At 47.7% G+C, this 16,013-nt stretch overlaps 1 protein-coding gene across 2 annotated transcripts; it reads right to left on the bottom strand.

The window, feature by feature from the left end:
* Positions 1 to 208: 208 nt before the first annotated feature.
* ntn4 (netrin 4) lies at positions 209 to 15,403 on the bottom strand. 2 transcript variants are annotated; one of them, XM_047022848.1, is made up of 10 exons: positions 14,978 to 15,403; positions 13,690 to 14,225; positions 10,662 to 10,940; positions 7,325 to 7,451; positions 6,773 to 6,958; positions 4,009 to 4,222; positions 3,824 to 3,918; positions 3,383 to 3,451; positions 3,052 to 3,225; positions 209 to 2,939 (listed from the first exon to the last, which is right to left on the bottom strand). In XM_047022848.1, exons 1-10 carry the CDS (start codon positions 15,036 to 15,038, stop codon positions 2,800 to 2,802), a joined length of 1,881 nt encoding a protein of 626 aa, XP_046878804.1. In that variant the 5' UTR covers positions 15,039 to 15,403; the 3' UTR covers positions 209 to 2,799. The 2 variants fall into 2 exon arrangements, with proteins under 2 accessions (XP_046878804.1, XP_046878805.1); XM_047022849.1 differs by lacking the exon at positions 14,978 to 15,403 and adding an exon at positions 14,388 to 14,971.
* Positions 15,404 to 16,013: the final 610 nt, after the last annotated feature.

Consider the following 16,013-nt stretch of genomic DNA (forward strand, 5'->3'; position numbering starts at 1 on the left):
TTTGACAGTTAACATATTCATATGGTTCCATGTAGTGATGTTTATGAGTAAACATAACGCTGATTGGATCTGATTTAGTCGTTGAGAATGAAGAATTCCCCTAGTCAGTTAGAATGTCTGTCTCCGTAGTCCATAATGAGTCAGTGACATCAGGCTGTCATTAGCAATGCAGTTCATTATAATCAGCACTTGTGTCTCAGTCCTTCTACTATGTCAACACTGCTCTGTTCTGGCTTGTTCTGTACTTTTGGTGAAGAAGTATTCCCGTGTGTCAGAGTGTGAATAGTTTTAGAGAGAGAGTGATGGTATTTCAATGTGTTTTTAGAGTGACTGCTGACAGTTATGAATGAAGGGTTTTAGTCGGGTTTTCCCCTTTCTTTATTTCCTCTTAATCAAAACTGATTAATAAGGGTAATAAGGATAACACATGACATATATTAAACCATGCTAGTACTGGACACAAGTTCATATCTACCAATTCCACCTACCCTTCTGCCTCCCTCTCATACACATACATTAATCACAAGAAACTCTCCTCTATTTTCCCCTCTTTCCCACTCTATCTCTTTATCAGTTTGTCCTTCCTCTTGCACAGCAGAGGTTTGGGTGTGTGTTCCACAGCATGGCTTATTTCAGGGGTCTCCCTCCCTGTGCTGGGTGCTCAAGAGGGGTATTGTGGGTTCCGGGGAGTAGAGGGGGAGGGCTATTGTCCCCAAGCCTGCTCTGGGCCAATGGTAAGACAAGTATGCTGACAGAACAAAGACCATAACTCCATTCTATAGCACACAAGTGGGGCATTGTGTCCACACTGACACACCATACACAAACCATGTCCATACAATATACACACAAGCATATCAGACACACATACAAACACACATCCATAATGCATACTCATAACAACCATTACAAACACCTCTGAATAAACCAGTTTCCCACACCCATCTAACCCCTTATGCACACACACAGTTTTACTTCCATTTATCATGACATATGGACTGTTCATCTGAGAACACGTAGAATTGGGTAAAATATGTGTGTGAGAGCAAACAAGAAGAAAAAGAGAGACAAAAAGTGAAAGTGGTGGAGAGGAGCAATGTGAGTTTGGTCCGTCTCACAGCTGCCCGTGGGCCCGGGTTTCTTGTTGTTGTGTCTATACTCCAAGGCCAGCTCCAACCTTGTAAGGACCATAGTAATTGCTTGGGTCTGTGTGGGCCAGATTCCCGTAGCCTTGACATTTAACTTGCCTCTTCCAATCTCCCTGATCAGGCCTTGTGTGACCTCTGACCTGGCACAATGCAGAGTGGCATCAGCTACCTGGCATGTCTGGAATAACTTAGCACCTCCAGACCAACCACGTCACTGTGATGGGAACTTTGGGAACGCTGCAGCAAACACACGCTCCCTAAAGCCTAACACTTTGTGTGCTCTCCCACCTCTCTCTGTTATGGTCAACATTCTGGGGGTCCGTGCGAATACATGAGTTTTGGGAGCGATGTATTACCTAACCTGAGGAGACAGAGTGAGAAGGAAGGGAAACAAAGAGTATGTGATGATAAGGATATTTTTGTCAAGTTTATCTTAAGTATTTCAAGGCTCTCCAGGCAAAATATATTAACAAGAGTCTCACTGTATCTGATAGTGTGTGTATGTGGGTCTTGTTTGTTTGTCTAGGACATATCTATGTTATTTTACCAGGAGGGGAGACATTCCACTGAGAGGAAAGTCTATAAAGATAAACATGTGCCCCTAATACACAGCTGTCAATCACGTCTACATACCTTGTATTCCAATAAATAATCAGAGAAAGAAAATAGATTTAGATCATCATATTTATATAGATATATACAAATAATACTGTACAGGAACACAAAGGAAGAAATAAAGGTGATCAGAAGAGAAATGTCAGATCTCTGTACAGTGATGTTACACAGCAGCTCACAGTAACAGTGTAATAATAATAACAACAATAATAACTCTCAATAATGTGCATTGAGAGTAATATACAGTATTATCTCCACTGTATAACCTGTTTTTCATGGAAGGTTGTTTTATTTAGAACCACCTCTATGAAGGAGAAGCTGCATCTCACAAGGCTATCCTGCCCAAATTATAAACAAATGAATGTGAACTCTCCAGAAATACATCCATTCACAAATACTCTCAACCTTTGCATACACACACACTATTAAACATAAACAAATACATTCACCTGGACTAAACCACTTACCCTCAAACTCACACACACTGGACTAGCTAGACCACTAGTAGTGGTTTGTATGGCTTTTTCAACATCATTGTGTGTATTTATACATGTGTGTATCTGTCACAAATAGTGGAGGGGTTCACTGTAACAGGACGCATGGAACACCAGTCATGGCCCTCCATCTGTACTGCTGGATGGATCCTGCGGTTCAAGAGGGGTCACGTGTGAATTGTTCATGTGTGAATTTCCTGTGGTACAGTCCATAAGTCCCTGCTACTGGTGGCCCATCTGTCCTGGGCTAAAGTGCTAGAGAGGGAGAGATGGGGTACGTGTGTGTGCATGTGTATGCATGTGTGTGCTGGATGCGTGTAGTCTCTCAGAAAGACAGGCGTGCAGAGTTTGTAAGTCCTCTTGCAACCTCATTGTCTTATTGGCCCAGGGCAGGGTGGGGGCGGAGATTTAGAGTCTGCAGAAGGCCTCATGAGACCACTCCCCCATTCAGAGAACCAAGAATAAAAAAAAATCCATGTCAGTCTTTTTGTCATTCGCTCTCTCTATTTCCTTCTATCTCTCTGCACGTCTCTATCATCTGTCTACCAAGTGCAGTCTTTCTTCAGTAGCGTGAGGACCTTGCGTCCCAAGCTGGCTCGCCAGGGTTTAACAAAGCTCTTCATGTTGACCAGGAGACGACCCTGTTTACGGTCTGAATGTCCTGCTACCAGATACTCCTCACCTGCAGGGTCAAACAGAAAACGTGGTTAGTCAGTTCAGTGAGATAGGAATGGTCTGAAATCATCAACCGTACTGTGTGTGTTTGTGTGCAAATGTATGAAACTGAAACCTACCTGGGTTTAGGATGGGGCAGGTGCAACCTCGCGCTGTCCAGGACTCTGGGTAGAGGGTGACTCTGCCCCTCTGAATCTTCACCTTGGTGTTCTGACTCAGAACCTTCTGGACCTTCACCTCCACCTCAGCATGGGAACCCTTGTCATGAGCCGACAGAACCTTCACCTTGAGAACTGAGACAGGAAGAGTGACAGAGAGAGAGTGGGGGGGAAGGAGAGAGGTAGGAAGACTCAGCGAGAGAAAGTTTCAAGCTTGTGGAGCAAAAAGCTTCAATATATCATCTAGAATATCTAGAGAGATGACAGATGCAAAGACATGGTGATTCCTCACCATAGGCGAACTTCATGGTACAGAAGAGTTTGCTGTTGGTCAGGACCTGCTCCTTGCATTCACACTTCTCTGCAGGGCACACAACAATAATGTCAATACAACAACTGGCCTATGACTGCTAGCTAGTGTGTCTATGTGTTAGGAGGGTGTGTGTACATTTAAAGAGGAAGAATTTGCTTGCATCAGCTTTAGGCCCTGGGAGGTCTTGGAGTGGAATTTGGAAACATTCCACATTCTCATTCCCTCACGAGGACACATACGCACACACACACACACAAACAAACACACACACCTTCTCTCTTTCCTTGTAAGGATGTACCCTGACTTTGACTAACAATCAACTATGAGTTTGTAACACATTCCTCACTGAACTGAGGAATAGAATACATACCCTCATTTTCATACATGCCCACACACACAACATAACGTCTCATTTCTTACCTGAATAATGAAGGGCAGAGAAGAGCTCGTCCGGTCTGAAGATCCGAGCCGGCTCACTGGAGTTTCCCTCCAGGTTATAAAGGTCCAGGTCTGAGCTGCAAACACACACACACCCACACACATTCAGGTAACCTGTACATCCTTATTGCATGAGAATGAATGCTGCTTTTTTTTGCATCTCTCACCTTGTCATGCAGTCTCCCGTGAAAGGATCGCAGTCTCCAGCACAGTCACAAGGACGGCAACCGTAGTCATGGAAACCCCAGTAGCCCACCATGCACCTCTCGCAGTGGGCTCCGCCTACGCCAGGTTTGCAAATGCAGTCGCCGTTGGTGGGGTCACACAGCGAGCTCCCGCCCAGGTGAAAGGGCATCGACCCCAGGGGGTGGCAGCTGCATGCTGGGGGACAGAGCGGACACATCAGACAAACAATACCTACATAAGAAACCTCCTGAGATTTCATAAAAGGCACATTGTACCAGATACTGCTGCTGTAATAGGGGGCCAGAGAGGAGAAGCGCTGAGTTCCATTGAAGTGGTTGCCTGGCACGAGCCACAACGTGTGATGGGTCTGACATTTCCTTCTTTCAACATTCTTTACCATCAGGGAACATCAGTGGAGAGAGACAACTGTACCTCAACCAATTCAATACTGTAAATTCCCCAGGAAAATTGAGTTATTAACTACGTACTAGACCACAGCCAAGTCAAGTAAAGTCCCCCAAAAACACACAAGTTAACTCAATAAGTAACAAGTCAAACAGTAAATGACTTAGCATTTGCTTCAATCTAGGCACACAACACACAACACTCAGTCTCACACACATACTGAGTATGCCACAGTGTTGCAGAGCCTTGGAGGAGGAGGACTTGATAAGAGCAGGAGGCGGAGAGACAGACACACAACTTCTAGCAGGACTCTGGACTGGAGTGGAGCAGTCCAAGTTTTTCAGGATCTTGTAATACAATGGCCTCTCTGTCATCTCTTATCAGATCAACCACACACACACAGACACACACACAGACACACACAGAGTTTTTACTCCATTCTTCTCCCTCAGTCAAATTCTCTGCTGATAGTGTGTTCTTTAAACATTAAGCAGCATAATAACAGGCCAGAAGATACCAAGAAACACAGGAGGTATTTGCTCTGCTCGGCAACCAAACAAACACCAAACATTCAAACACACACATACCCGCACACACACACACACACACAAAAGACTGAGAAACACAGGCTGGCTGTCCTCAAAGTCAGTGAAGAAGAAGACAGAAAGCCCTTGCAGGGGGGAAAGTAACAACCTCGCTACCGCCCATAAACCTGCCCTAATCTGAGACAGAGGGGAGACTAGGAGAAGGGGAGGGGGGGTAGTTAGGGGCCATATTTCTGTTGTTTAATGATGCTTGAACCCCTCATTCCAACCAACTGGCAGTAATTGCCTCCATACCCAATGCCAGACCCCCTGTGTCCCTTTCTCCTCGTCTGTAACTGTCTTGGCGCAGGAAGATGATGTCACATTTCTCCACTGTCTATGATCCCAGACAGATTGCTGCATTATCAGACTTGTCGCTAGGGGCAACAAAGATAAGCCCTATCTTTAGTCTCACTCTGTACATCTCCGTATCAGCTTCCTTGTAAATACCAGTTGACAGAGTCACAGGAAAATCCCAGCTGTCCATCAGTACCCCTGAGGCAGACGGAGGCCAGGAAGCCCAGCCGTCTGGATCCGGGACGACCAGACATGTCAGCAGCCATTAGATGCTCCACCATGCTATCTTTATTGCCTTCCTCGAAGGAATCAGGTTCAGCTGAAAGTATTGTATGTAGCCTCCAGAAGTGAATCATCCAGTCAGTCATACAGTCACAATACTGCCACCTCAGCTGCAGAGTTGTCAGCGTACTGACACATGCATGCCTGAAATCACCCTCTCTAAGCGAATGCGTGTGTGTGTGTGTGCTCAGTGAGTGAGTTTGTAGTGATACGTGACAGAGCAGCTGCCTGAACAATGACAGAAAACACCCACTACAAAAACAAACACGTATGTCTCACACACACACACACACCTCTCTCAAACACATGTGTGTGTGTGTGCTTGTACTGTACGCTGCTTGACATTGTGTTTTCTTTAAAGGGCCCCACAATGCCTAAAATGAAAAAAAAAAAGATTCTTGAGACTGAGGGAAATTCCTTCAGTGTCAGTATCTACAGTATGTTTCCCAACCCCGCTGCATCGCCAAGCTTGTTCTTTCTAGAACACTCCATTCCTCTCTGCGCCCTCAATCCCATCATTCAACAGTGTGACCTGCCCAGTGCACATCTGGCTTCTATCGCTGAGATGGAGCTGCCACTAATATGACATGTGTACATGCACACACACACGCCCATGCACACACACACACAGAGGTGAGCGTCTTCCCCAGGTGCCAGCATACCTGCGAGCCTGATATGACTAGGTCCCATCAGGCTAGATAATCTAAGGGAGAATGTAGCCACTGCCCTGTGTTTATGGATGGATATCTCATGTTTACTTAAGGTCTCGCAGACTGGAGAAGGGAAGACACACGGGCACACTCACCCACACGTGACCCAGGCGGCGTGTCACCACAGAGTTGGAGCCACGCAAGTGCCGTGACTCACAGGAAGAGCTTGACGGGGGCGGGGTTTGACTCATGGCCTAACGACGGCCCTGTCTCATGACTAACGTGTGTGTTATCCTGAGGTGGAAGCCAAAGCCGTGTGAAAGACAAAACACCCGTGGACACACACCCACACAGTGGACTGATGCTCACTAGCAGCCAGGTGATGCCCACTGGGAACAGCGTCATCCTGCAAGTCTCCGCTTGTCGTCCCAGTCATCAGCATTCCATGCAGGAATGGGTTTGCTGTGCCAGTGGATGAGTGTGTGTGTGTGTGTGTTTGTATAGGTGTGTGTGTGCGCGTGTCTTACGTTTGCAGGAGTCTGGGGAAGTGACTGGTCTCTGGGGGTCTCTGTAGAAGCCAGTCTTGCAGCTCTGACACTGGAGTCCCTCAGTGTTGTGTTGACAGTCACACACACCTCCGCTGCGCTGGCCCGTCTCACGCCACACCGACCAATCAAAGCGGCAGCTCTGAGCGTGCCCATTGCACTTACACTCTATGCGTTAAAGAGAACCGAATGTCAGTGACACAGACACTGCACAGCATCGATCATTCGACACCTTTTCTTCCTATTGTGTACCTACGGGTACAAATAAAGTAACCTGAACCTGGAAGGATCTGAATGTACAGCATGTTCTCAACAGAGGTGATGTGTATGGCTGGATGTATGCATGTGTCTCGGCACGTGTGTATATGTGTTTATGCATGTGTGTGTGTGTGTGTGTGATAGGTGTGTGTGAGTGTGAGATAGGCGTGTATGTGATGTGTGTGTGTGTGTGATAGGTGTGTGTGTGTGATAGGTGTGTGTGATAAGTGTGTGTGTGTTGTGTGTGTGATGTGTGTGTAGTTGACAGTGACTCACTGTGGCACTCGTGCGGAGCCCCAGTCAGGCCGTCAGCGGGCTGCCAGGGTCTGTCGTTGTAGAGTGGAGCACAGTGCTCACAGTGGTCACCTGCCGTGTTATGTCTGCACACACACTTCCCATGAACCTGAGAAAGAGAGAGAGACCAAAAGAAAGAGAGACAGAGAAAGAGAGAGGAAGGGGGAGACAGAGAGAGAGAGAAACAAAGAGGTCAGTGTGAAGGAGAGAGCTGTTCCCACGTGAGAGAGCCTCAGCACCCCTCTCTAACCCCTGGGGGTCGGGGGCTCCCCTTCCTGGTCTCTTTCAGGTCCTGTCCTGTAATTGCTGAATGGAGATTGATTGTTTGGCTTCATCACTGGAAACGAGCAGGCCTCGGGTCTGAAAAGAGCGCAGTGAGTCTGAGTTTGTGTGTGAGTCTATATGTGTGTGTGTGTGTTTGCGGCTTGAGTGTGTGTGTGTGTGTGTGTGCGTGAAAAGTGGAAGTATGCTGCACCGAGAGCACAATAACAATCTCCTTGTCATTCCTGTGAGTTGGAATGTCATGCATGCTGGATAATGATGTGCTCTAGGGGGGAGGTTGACAAGCCATCTGAGGTAGCGCTTTATCTGTTTGGGTTACAGTGAGTCACAGAGGGGACAGAAACACAGACACACAAACACATTAACAGACCCGCACATGCTGGCATTCGCAAACACAAACAGACCACACTACACAACACACACTCATGCACACACACACACTAACCCATGCGCTAGTTTCCCACAGCGTGTGTAGCCTTACCGCCCTCTCCTCCTGTGTGCCATTCAGAGAAGGTTAAACACAAGAAGCAGAACGGAAAAAGGGGACAAATGTTAACACAAGCGTTTTGTCCCTCATCCCTCATGAACTGCCCCTGCCCTCAACCCCCGGACCTCCTACTTCCCAGTCCTGGACCATACGGTCCCTGTTATACCCAGCCCTCAGCCCCGTGGCCCCAGGCAACCCTATACCTTATCACTAATGCTCCAGCTCAATGAGTGATAATCCAAGGTCAGGACATACATGAGCGAGGGGGGCAGAACTACTAAGGAACATGGCTGGAGGAATTTGTGAATAACAGTTAAAACATCAGGGAGGACAGAACAGAAAGGAGGAGGGGAAAGGAGAGATGTTGGCCCTTGTCCAGACAGCTGGTATTCCAACCAATTTCACATGTTTACCAGTGTGATATGGGACAATTAGCAGGCACGCACTTTCCCTCTCCCTCTCTCTCTCTCTCTCTCTCTCTCTCTCTCTCTCTCTCTCTCTCTCTCTCTCTCTCTCTCTCTCTCTCTCTCTCTCTCTCTCTCTCACACACACACACACGTGCACACACACACACACTGCTGATTAAGGACTTGTTTTCACATCGTCTTTTGATTTGTGAGGGAAACCAGCGAGGCGGACGCCCATCCTTTCAGAGGGCAGGAGAACGCAAACACCAAGGCCTTCAAGAACTGCTGCCTGACCTTTCACCCCTGTGCCCCTCTGCCGTAGTCCAGCCCTCCCTGCCGTGGCCTACAACTTCTCTTTATCGCTGGACATGGGTTTGATCTACAGGCCTGTCGAAACACAACCTCTGGTAGTAATCTGTCACCCCTAAACAGGCATACACGTAGTGTCACACACATAATGTTCTGGGAGGGACAAAACCCTCTGGATGTGGGAAGGGGAAGATGAAAGTGTTTAGTGTGTGTGTGTTTGCGTGTGTGTGCGTGTGTGTGTTTGCGGGTGTGTGTGCCCGCATGTGTGTGTTTGCCCATGTGTATTGTATGTTTATGTTCAGCACTGCCCTCTGCGTGAGATGTAGTCAATAAACACCTAATCAGACACACAATCAGAGAGGCACGGAATTGGTCAAAGGCCTGCCCTCAGGGCCCCCTGGCCCCCCTGATCCCCTTCTTCTGCCCTCTGCCACCCCTCCTACCCCCTCCTCCTGCTGGGCTAATTGCTGCTAACGCTCCAGTAGCTGAACGTAGGCCTGGATGGCTATGAGTGTGTGTGTGGGTGTGGGTGTGTGTGTGTGTGTGTGTGTGTGTGGGTGTGTGTGTGTGTGTAAGGGGGTGGATGCTGGCTTTGTGGCAGCCAAACAGAGAGCGTAATCACCTTGGCCATGTGGTTTGGACTTGTGTGTGACCACAGAAAAACACCCCTAGTTGCTCCTGCATCCCTCATGCTGTCTGGGCAGTAATAGCTCTGCATCCAGGCCACTTTCACTGCTGATTACAGTGTTGTGAGTAGAACCAAGGGCTTCCGCGACGACAAGCACACACATGCACGCACGCATATACACACGCATACACACACACAAATGTGTGTGTGTGTGTGTTTACAGGGCAGTAATCTTTGCACGCATCTCCCTTGTCGCGCTCTCGTTGTTTGGGTTTCCCAGATATGGCCGCCCTGGGCCGAAACAGAGACAGAAAAACAAACTGCTGATAGGGGGAGGAAAGTACTTATATAACCCCATTCCGAACCCTGTGTCTCAGAGTGTTTACCAAATGCTCCATAACGCACTTATGTTCCAGTTGTTAGGTCAAGTTGTTCTGGTTGACAGACAATGTATTTACTAAACTGATATATGAGGCACCCTGGTCAACTGAGGAGGCCTCAACCTGTTGTGTGCAAAGCACTTTATAGTGTGACTGGTGGCTAGACAGACACCTCTGATTATAGTGCTTGTACAATATATCTGCCTTAAAGACACACTACAGGGTGCTAACCACAGTCATTAATCAACTCAGACACAGTCACAGGCTGAACGCTGAACCCTTCCATCAACTGAAGTTCAGACACACATGTTTATGTCTTTGTGTTTTTTTGGGGGGTCGGCCCTCTTCAGGACTGTTGTTTGCCAATTTTCCCCACTCTCTGGGACTGACGAGTGAAGGAGAATAGGCGCTCAGCTTCAAAGGCGCTAAGGAACTGTTTGTGGAGATAGTGGAGATAGATGTTCCACTGACTGTACTCCTTGTTAATCTAACCATCCACCATGAATCAGCCATATCCATTAACACCTCTTTCGATGCACTTTCTCTCTCTCTCTTTCTCTCTATCATCTAGAGATCCTTGAGGGTTTAGGTTGGTTGAGGGGCAGTTCTATGAGCGCATGTAAAGCCCTCTGTGACATGCTTGCGTGTAAAAAGGGCTATACAAATACATTTGATTTGATTACTCAGTTCTGAATCGATATATTCATCCTTATCTCAGGAAAGGCTCTTCATCCGGGCAGACAGAGCAAAACAGACCATAGGACGCGTGGAAGAGAAAGGCGAATTCCTCCAATCACTCACTCATCACACTCACAAACTCACTTACCACATGGTTGGTCCTGTCCCTGACGGGACGGTAGCCAGGTGCAGGGACACACTGCTCAGCATGGCCATTGCAAAAGCAGCTTCCCTTCACGATGAGGTCATATATGGCAAAGTGCTTGGTGGGAGGAGCCTTGTCCAGGTGGCTGGGATCTTTGGCTTGGCAGGGACAGGACTGGTGCTGCAGCAGACGCATGCGGATGTTGGTCACCCTCAGCTGCTCCTGGCCCGCCACCCCGAACGGGTCTAGAGACTCCCATTGGGAGAGTGCACGGTAGATGACCTGTCAATCAAACAATCAGCCAATCAGTCATCCACGAACAGCTTTACACAAAACCAGTCACAGCCGTCAAGCACCATTTAAAATCCTTTTTTAATTCAGTCGCTCTCTTTTTCTTTCTTTCTCTCCTCTTTATGTGAGGACATCCATTAGGGATGGTTTTCTTTTTACCTCAGCGCTCCAATGACAACCGGCGCTGAGCAATGGCTACCCTTGGTGCAGTTGGCAACCCAACACACACACTCATACCTATAAAGTTTGTATTCATGCTTGCCAAGCACTGTGAAAGGGGTGTGTGTTATTGCTCGAAACTGTGTTCCTATGGAGGAGTGTGTGTGATTGTAGGGAGTGTGTCCCTGCCATAGATATCATTGGCTGAGGGGTGTGTGTGTTTTTGGGTGACAGTGTGAGTGGAGCCCACGCAGCCCTCTCATTGGCTAGATGACTGTCCCCGAGTGTGATGGGAGGAGCACTATTAATTTCCCTGTTGTTGGAAAAGGTCACAGGGTCACGGCATTGTGGTCCGCAATTAAGGGAACACGACAAATAGGGTTAGGGGCACCAGTCCACGGGAGAGAAGGGAGAGACAAAGAGTGGGAGAGAGATGCAGCCCCACATAACTCAGACCCGGACAAAGACCCTGCGACAGCCCGGCGACACTGCTGCAACACCATCACACACCCCCGGTGGATGTTCCCAAACCCTCCCTACACACACACACACTCACACACACACACACACACACACACGCACACACTCCAATGCGCATTCCTCAACAACAGAAATTCCATAAGAGGCCTTCCTGATGCTCTCGCTGCAGGAAGTTCTGAGGCCATGGTTAAATGGGAACAACGAAAAAGACACACAAATATGCACACATACTTGTCTCACCGAAAAACTTCCATCAGTGCAGCATGGGACTTTACTACACCCATAATCTTTCTTCCTGTTTAAGGCTGAAAAACAGTGTAAGTCTGGCTTTAACTGCGCTAATTCCATCAAAGCACTGTGGACTGTAATCTGGTAAACAGGGACAATGGGCATTGATGGAGAACGGGGCAGGGGTGGGGGAGGGGTGCCTGCAGGACCAACATCCATTGGAGAAGCAACACTTCCTCCCTCGCAGACAGAGAGTTGTGTGTCTGTGTCTGAGTGCAGTAGAGATAAAGCACATGTCTGTGACATGGGTGTGTGTGTTAATGTACATGCATGAATCCAGATCTGTGTGTGGAGGTCAGACTGGCCTACTCCCTCCCTAAGGAGGTCACGGTCTTTATAACAAACACACACATTCTTCCTGCCCAGCTGACCTCATAAATAACGCAGGAACCCTGATCTTCACAGAGAAACTAAAGCCGTTCTTTTTTCTCTGAGCTCGAAGCCCATATCATTTCCCACTCCATAAAGACAAACATGCTCTCGATCAGCACAAGAGATGACATGCTTTCATGTTTGAGGAGAGAAAAGGAGAGGAGGGAAAGCTGAGAAGCCCTGCTCCCTGTATCGCTTCCAGCGACGACACCCCACCTCGTTGCTATCCATCACAGCTCACTCTTATCTGATTGCAGGAGTTTAAATACCCAACACGCATATGAAAAGGCACACACACGCATGCACGCAGACACATATACACGCACACATACACACACACTGACACACACACACACACAAAAAGAACATACTCAACATAATAGTTTGTTATTATGTTAAGCCCAAGCACCTATACCACAAACACACCAACACTTGACACAGAGTTGAGCTAGAGTGTAAAAGACTGACAGGGGTTTCATATTTATGTGTGCCCTTTGACCTCAATTTGGACATGAACACACTCAAGATGTTCAAGTAACAGAAACAGAAACACTCACCGACACCTCTCTCCAAGCATTATTTTCACCACCTCAAACAGGCCAAAAACTGTGTAGCTGTCGGGTTAGGGTTCTGTAAGGTTTCAGCCCATAGCAAGAACCAGTTACATTCTGACAGATAGAGGATCTGGTGGATGCATGGTAGCAGCTCTACTATTGCAGAATTAGAGACAATTTTCTGCCTTCAGAGTTAAGTTTAAAGGTTATAGGTCAAGCTACCGTCACACGCACTCAAAAACACCCGCACACACCTCAGTCACCATGGCATGCTTCTTCAGGACAGAGATTTATGATACGGGAGCAGATTCAGGTAGTAAAATTTGACAAGATTTTGCATAGGGACTTGTGCCAGAAAAAGGTAGAGCAGAGCAAACATGCAAAACACATGACATCACAACAGGAAGCAGGAGCAGTGGCAAGGAGTGGGACTCTGGATGAGGAGCCAGGCGCGGCCCTTCACATACCGTTTCAATTAACATCAATGGGCCGCCGGGAGCCCTCTCGTGCCACAGACCCCCCCCCCCCCCCCCCCCCCCCCCCCCCCCCCCCCCATAAGGCCTTCAGGCTGGTCTCAGCTAACGTGCTCATTGGTAATGTTGCCTGTCAGGTTAAGTATGTTGATGGTGCTGGCACGGTTTAGAGAAACAAATCAATCTACGTTTTTTTATTGTCGTCTCCATACTTGCCTGCTGCCTCCTGTTTTTCGTCTATCGTCCGCCCCTCCATCTCTCCAGTGTGTGTGTGTGTGTGTGTGTGTGTGTGTGTGTCAGGAGCAGGAGCTGACAGGAGTTGTGTGTCTGAGCCACTCAGTGTTGTGTTAACACCCAACACCTGCTAGACAGATAGTATTTTCCTGGGTTACACCCCCACACTTTGGCCCTCACCTCTCCTCGAGTACAGGGGTAAGCTCCAGAGTATTTGGAGGTGCAGAAGGCTCCGTCGGGCCCCGCTGTTCCTTCCTCCAGACCGAAGGTGGCGTTGCAGTCGTGGGTGTAGAACTGCAGAGCCTTCCACGTGCGCCCAAAGTCCTGCGATCGCTCCAGCGTCATGGCGGAGGGGCGGGAAGAACGGAACACAACAATCAGGTGGGTGACGTAGAACTCCACCTCCAGGTCGAGCTGCACTGTCTCTGACTCCACCCCCTCAGCAGACTGCCACCAGGTGTTGGGGTGGCGGAAGGAGGAGTCAGCCATGGCAGCAGACAGGTGGGCCTGTAGGGGCAAGGCAGCGTTGCACTTGGTGCACTTGGCAGGAGTGCAGCTTCCGCTGGCAGGAGGGTCGGAGTAAGAGCAATAGAGCTCGGTGCCGTTGTAGCCGCAGACGGTTTGGGTCAGGACCCTGCGGCCCAGCACTAGGTTGCCCATGCGGGGGTTACATGCACGGCTCTCACAGCGAGGGGCTACCCCCACACGACCCATATCTGTACAGAAAGAATGAAGGCACAGGTTAGGCGTGTGTGTGTGTGTGAGAGAGAGAGAGGCCGGGTCAGTGAGTTGAATGTGTGTATGTATTTGTGTGTGTGTGTGTGTTTCTGTGTACATAGAGTGAAATATATTGCAGAGATAATAGTGTTATTGTGCACCTGCTTGTCTTTGGCTCAACAGTTTGGACTCTTGACACAGATAAAGTTTGGGTTGCTATGGTAAGATCAGGATGAGCATTCAGACGCGTTCCAGACGCTTTGTGCGGGGGATTGAAGAACACCCTCCGGGCTAGACTGACATGTTTAAGAGCCTTCTCTGTTGCCAAAACTCGCGCGAACACAGGTTATTTTACAAAGGGGGTTTCATCTCAACGAAAAGGTCATAATAACATATATCAGTTTACATTTGTGTCAGTTAACAACGGACACCACAATGGATGCCTATGTTATGTTGTTGTTGTTATAACAAATAATATTAAGATCAATCTGTTATTAATTTTTTACACAATAGGCTATCTCAACTAAATTGTGATCCGACAAGATATGGGCCGCACATATTTTCTAACTAAGTATATCATGACTAAAGAAGTGAACGGCTGCAGTAAACATGAATTACTCATGGAAGTGTGCTGCACTTGTCACTGTCGCGCGCATTGTTCTGACAGCGGGAACGCTAGATTGCCCATTATGATGTTTTGCTATTTGACACAAATGTTGACCCGAGGAGTTTAAAAAGAATAACTACTAACCTGAACGAATACCAGGTAGTGAGGTCAAGGCGATCACAGCAAACAAAGTGCAGAACATCATAAATCCTATTGGTGAGAGACCGTCTCTAATGGTGTTATTTCGCAAAATAGAGCAGCCCGAGACCCTTTGAATAGGGCAACACGACACCTTGCTTCAAGTGGCAACTAGATGCTAGATTTCATCCACGATTAAAAAGCTCCACAAGTTCAAAGCCAGTAGTTTCCCTTTTAATAATAATCAGATGTGATCAAAGACCAGATCAAAATCAGACACCTAGAGAAAAGTATTCCATCTTTGTCATACAGCATACTTTGCCAAAGAACCGAGCTCGTGATTTGTTCTGGGGTTTTTTGTTCCTCGAGACCTGCTACCTATTCAGTTGATTTGCTTGCTTTCGCCCGCAGATATATATCTGAGGCATATTGCGAGAGTGACAGCGGCTTGCGGCTCCGCCCAATCTCTTTGCATTTTTCTCTGACTTAAAGGAACATTCCTGCTAGTCAAGAGTCAGCGAGTGTCAGGTCAGTGCTGACACGCTACGGTGCTCACAACAGCCTCGCCACAGACTCTGAGACCGATGAAAAGTTAGTAGAAACACGGAAAGGTTTACTGACCAGAGACAGCAGTGCAGGCATAACGTTCCGTAAATTGAGTCCGGATTTGGATTGGAAGTACTAAAACAGGATTATTGCCCCCCGTTTAGAGAGGATCAATGACGCACTTAAAAAAAACGTTTGGTTGCTTTGTTAAGTCAAAGTTCTCTGAGTGGGCAAAGGAAACCCTGAAAGACATAACGATATAAGCAAGAGTTTAAAATTCCTGTATTTACTCAGCTTCAATTGACTGTTACACGTATAAGAGTAGAACAATACGATTTTTGCGTTTTACACCAGTAAAGTTCAACTCTAGCATCTACATCATCCAAACATGGACTATGGTCTCTCTCATAATTGGAACTGAATATTGACATGATTGGTGATCAAACATTAACCTTGTAAAGTGTGCCCCCCTGTGCACAGTGGTGGTATGGAGTGG

The sequence above is a fragment of the Hypomesus transpacificus genome, chromosome 7 (assembly GCF_021917145.1).
Source record: "Hypomesus transpacificus isolate Combined female chromosome 7, fHypTra1, whole genome shotgun sequence".
Classification (NCBI taxonomy): domain Eukaryota; kingdom Metazoa; phylum Chordata; class Actinopteri; order Osmeriformes; family Osmeridae; genus Hypomesus; species Hypomesus transpacificus.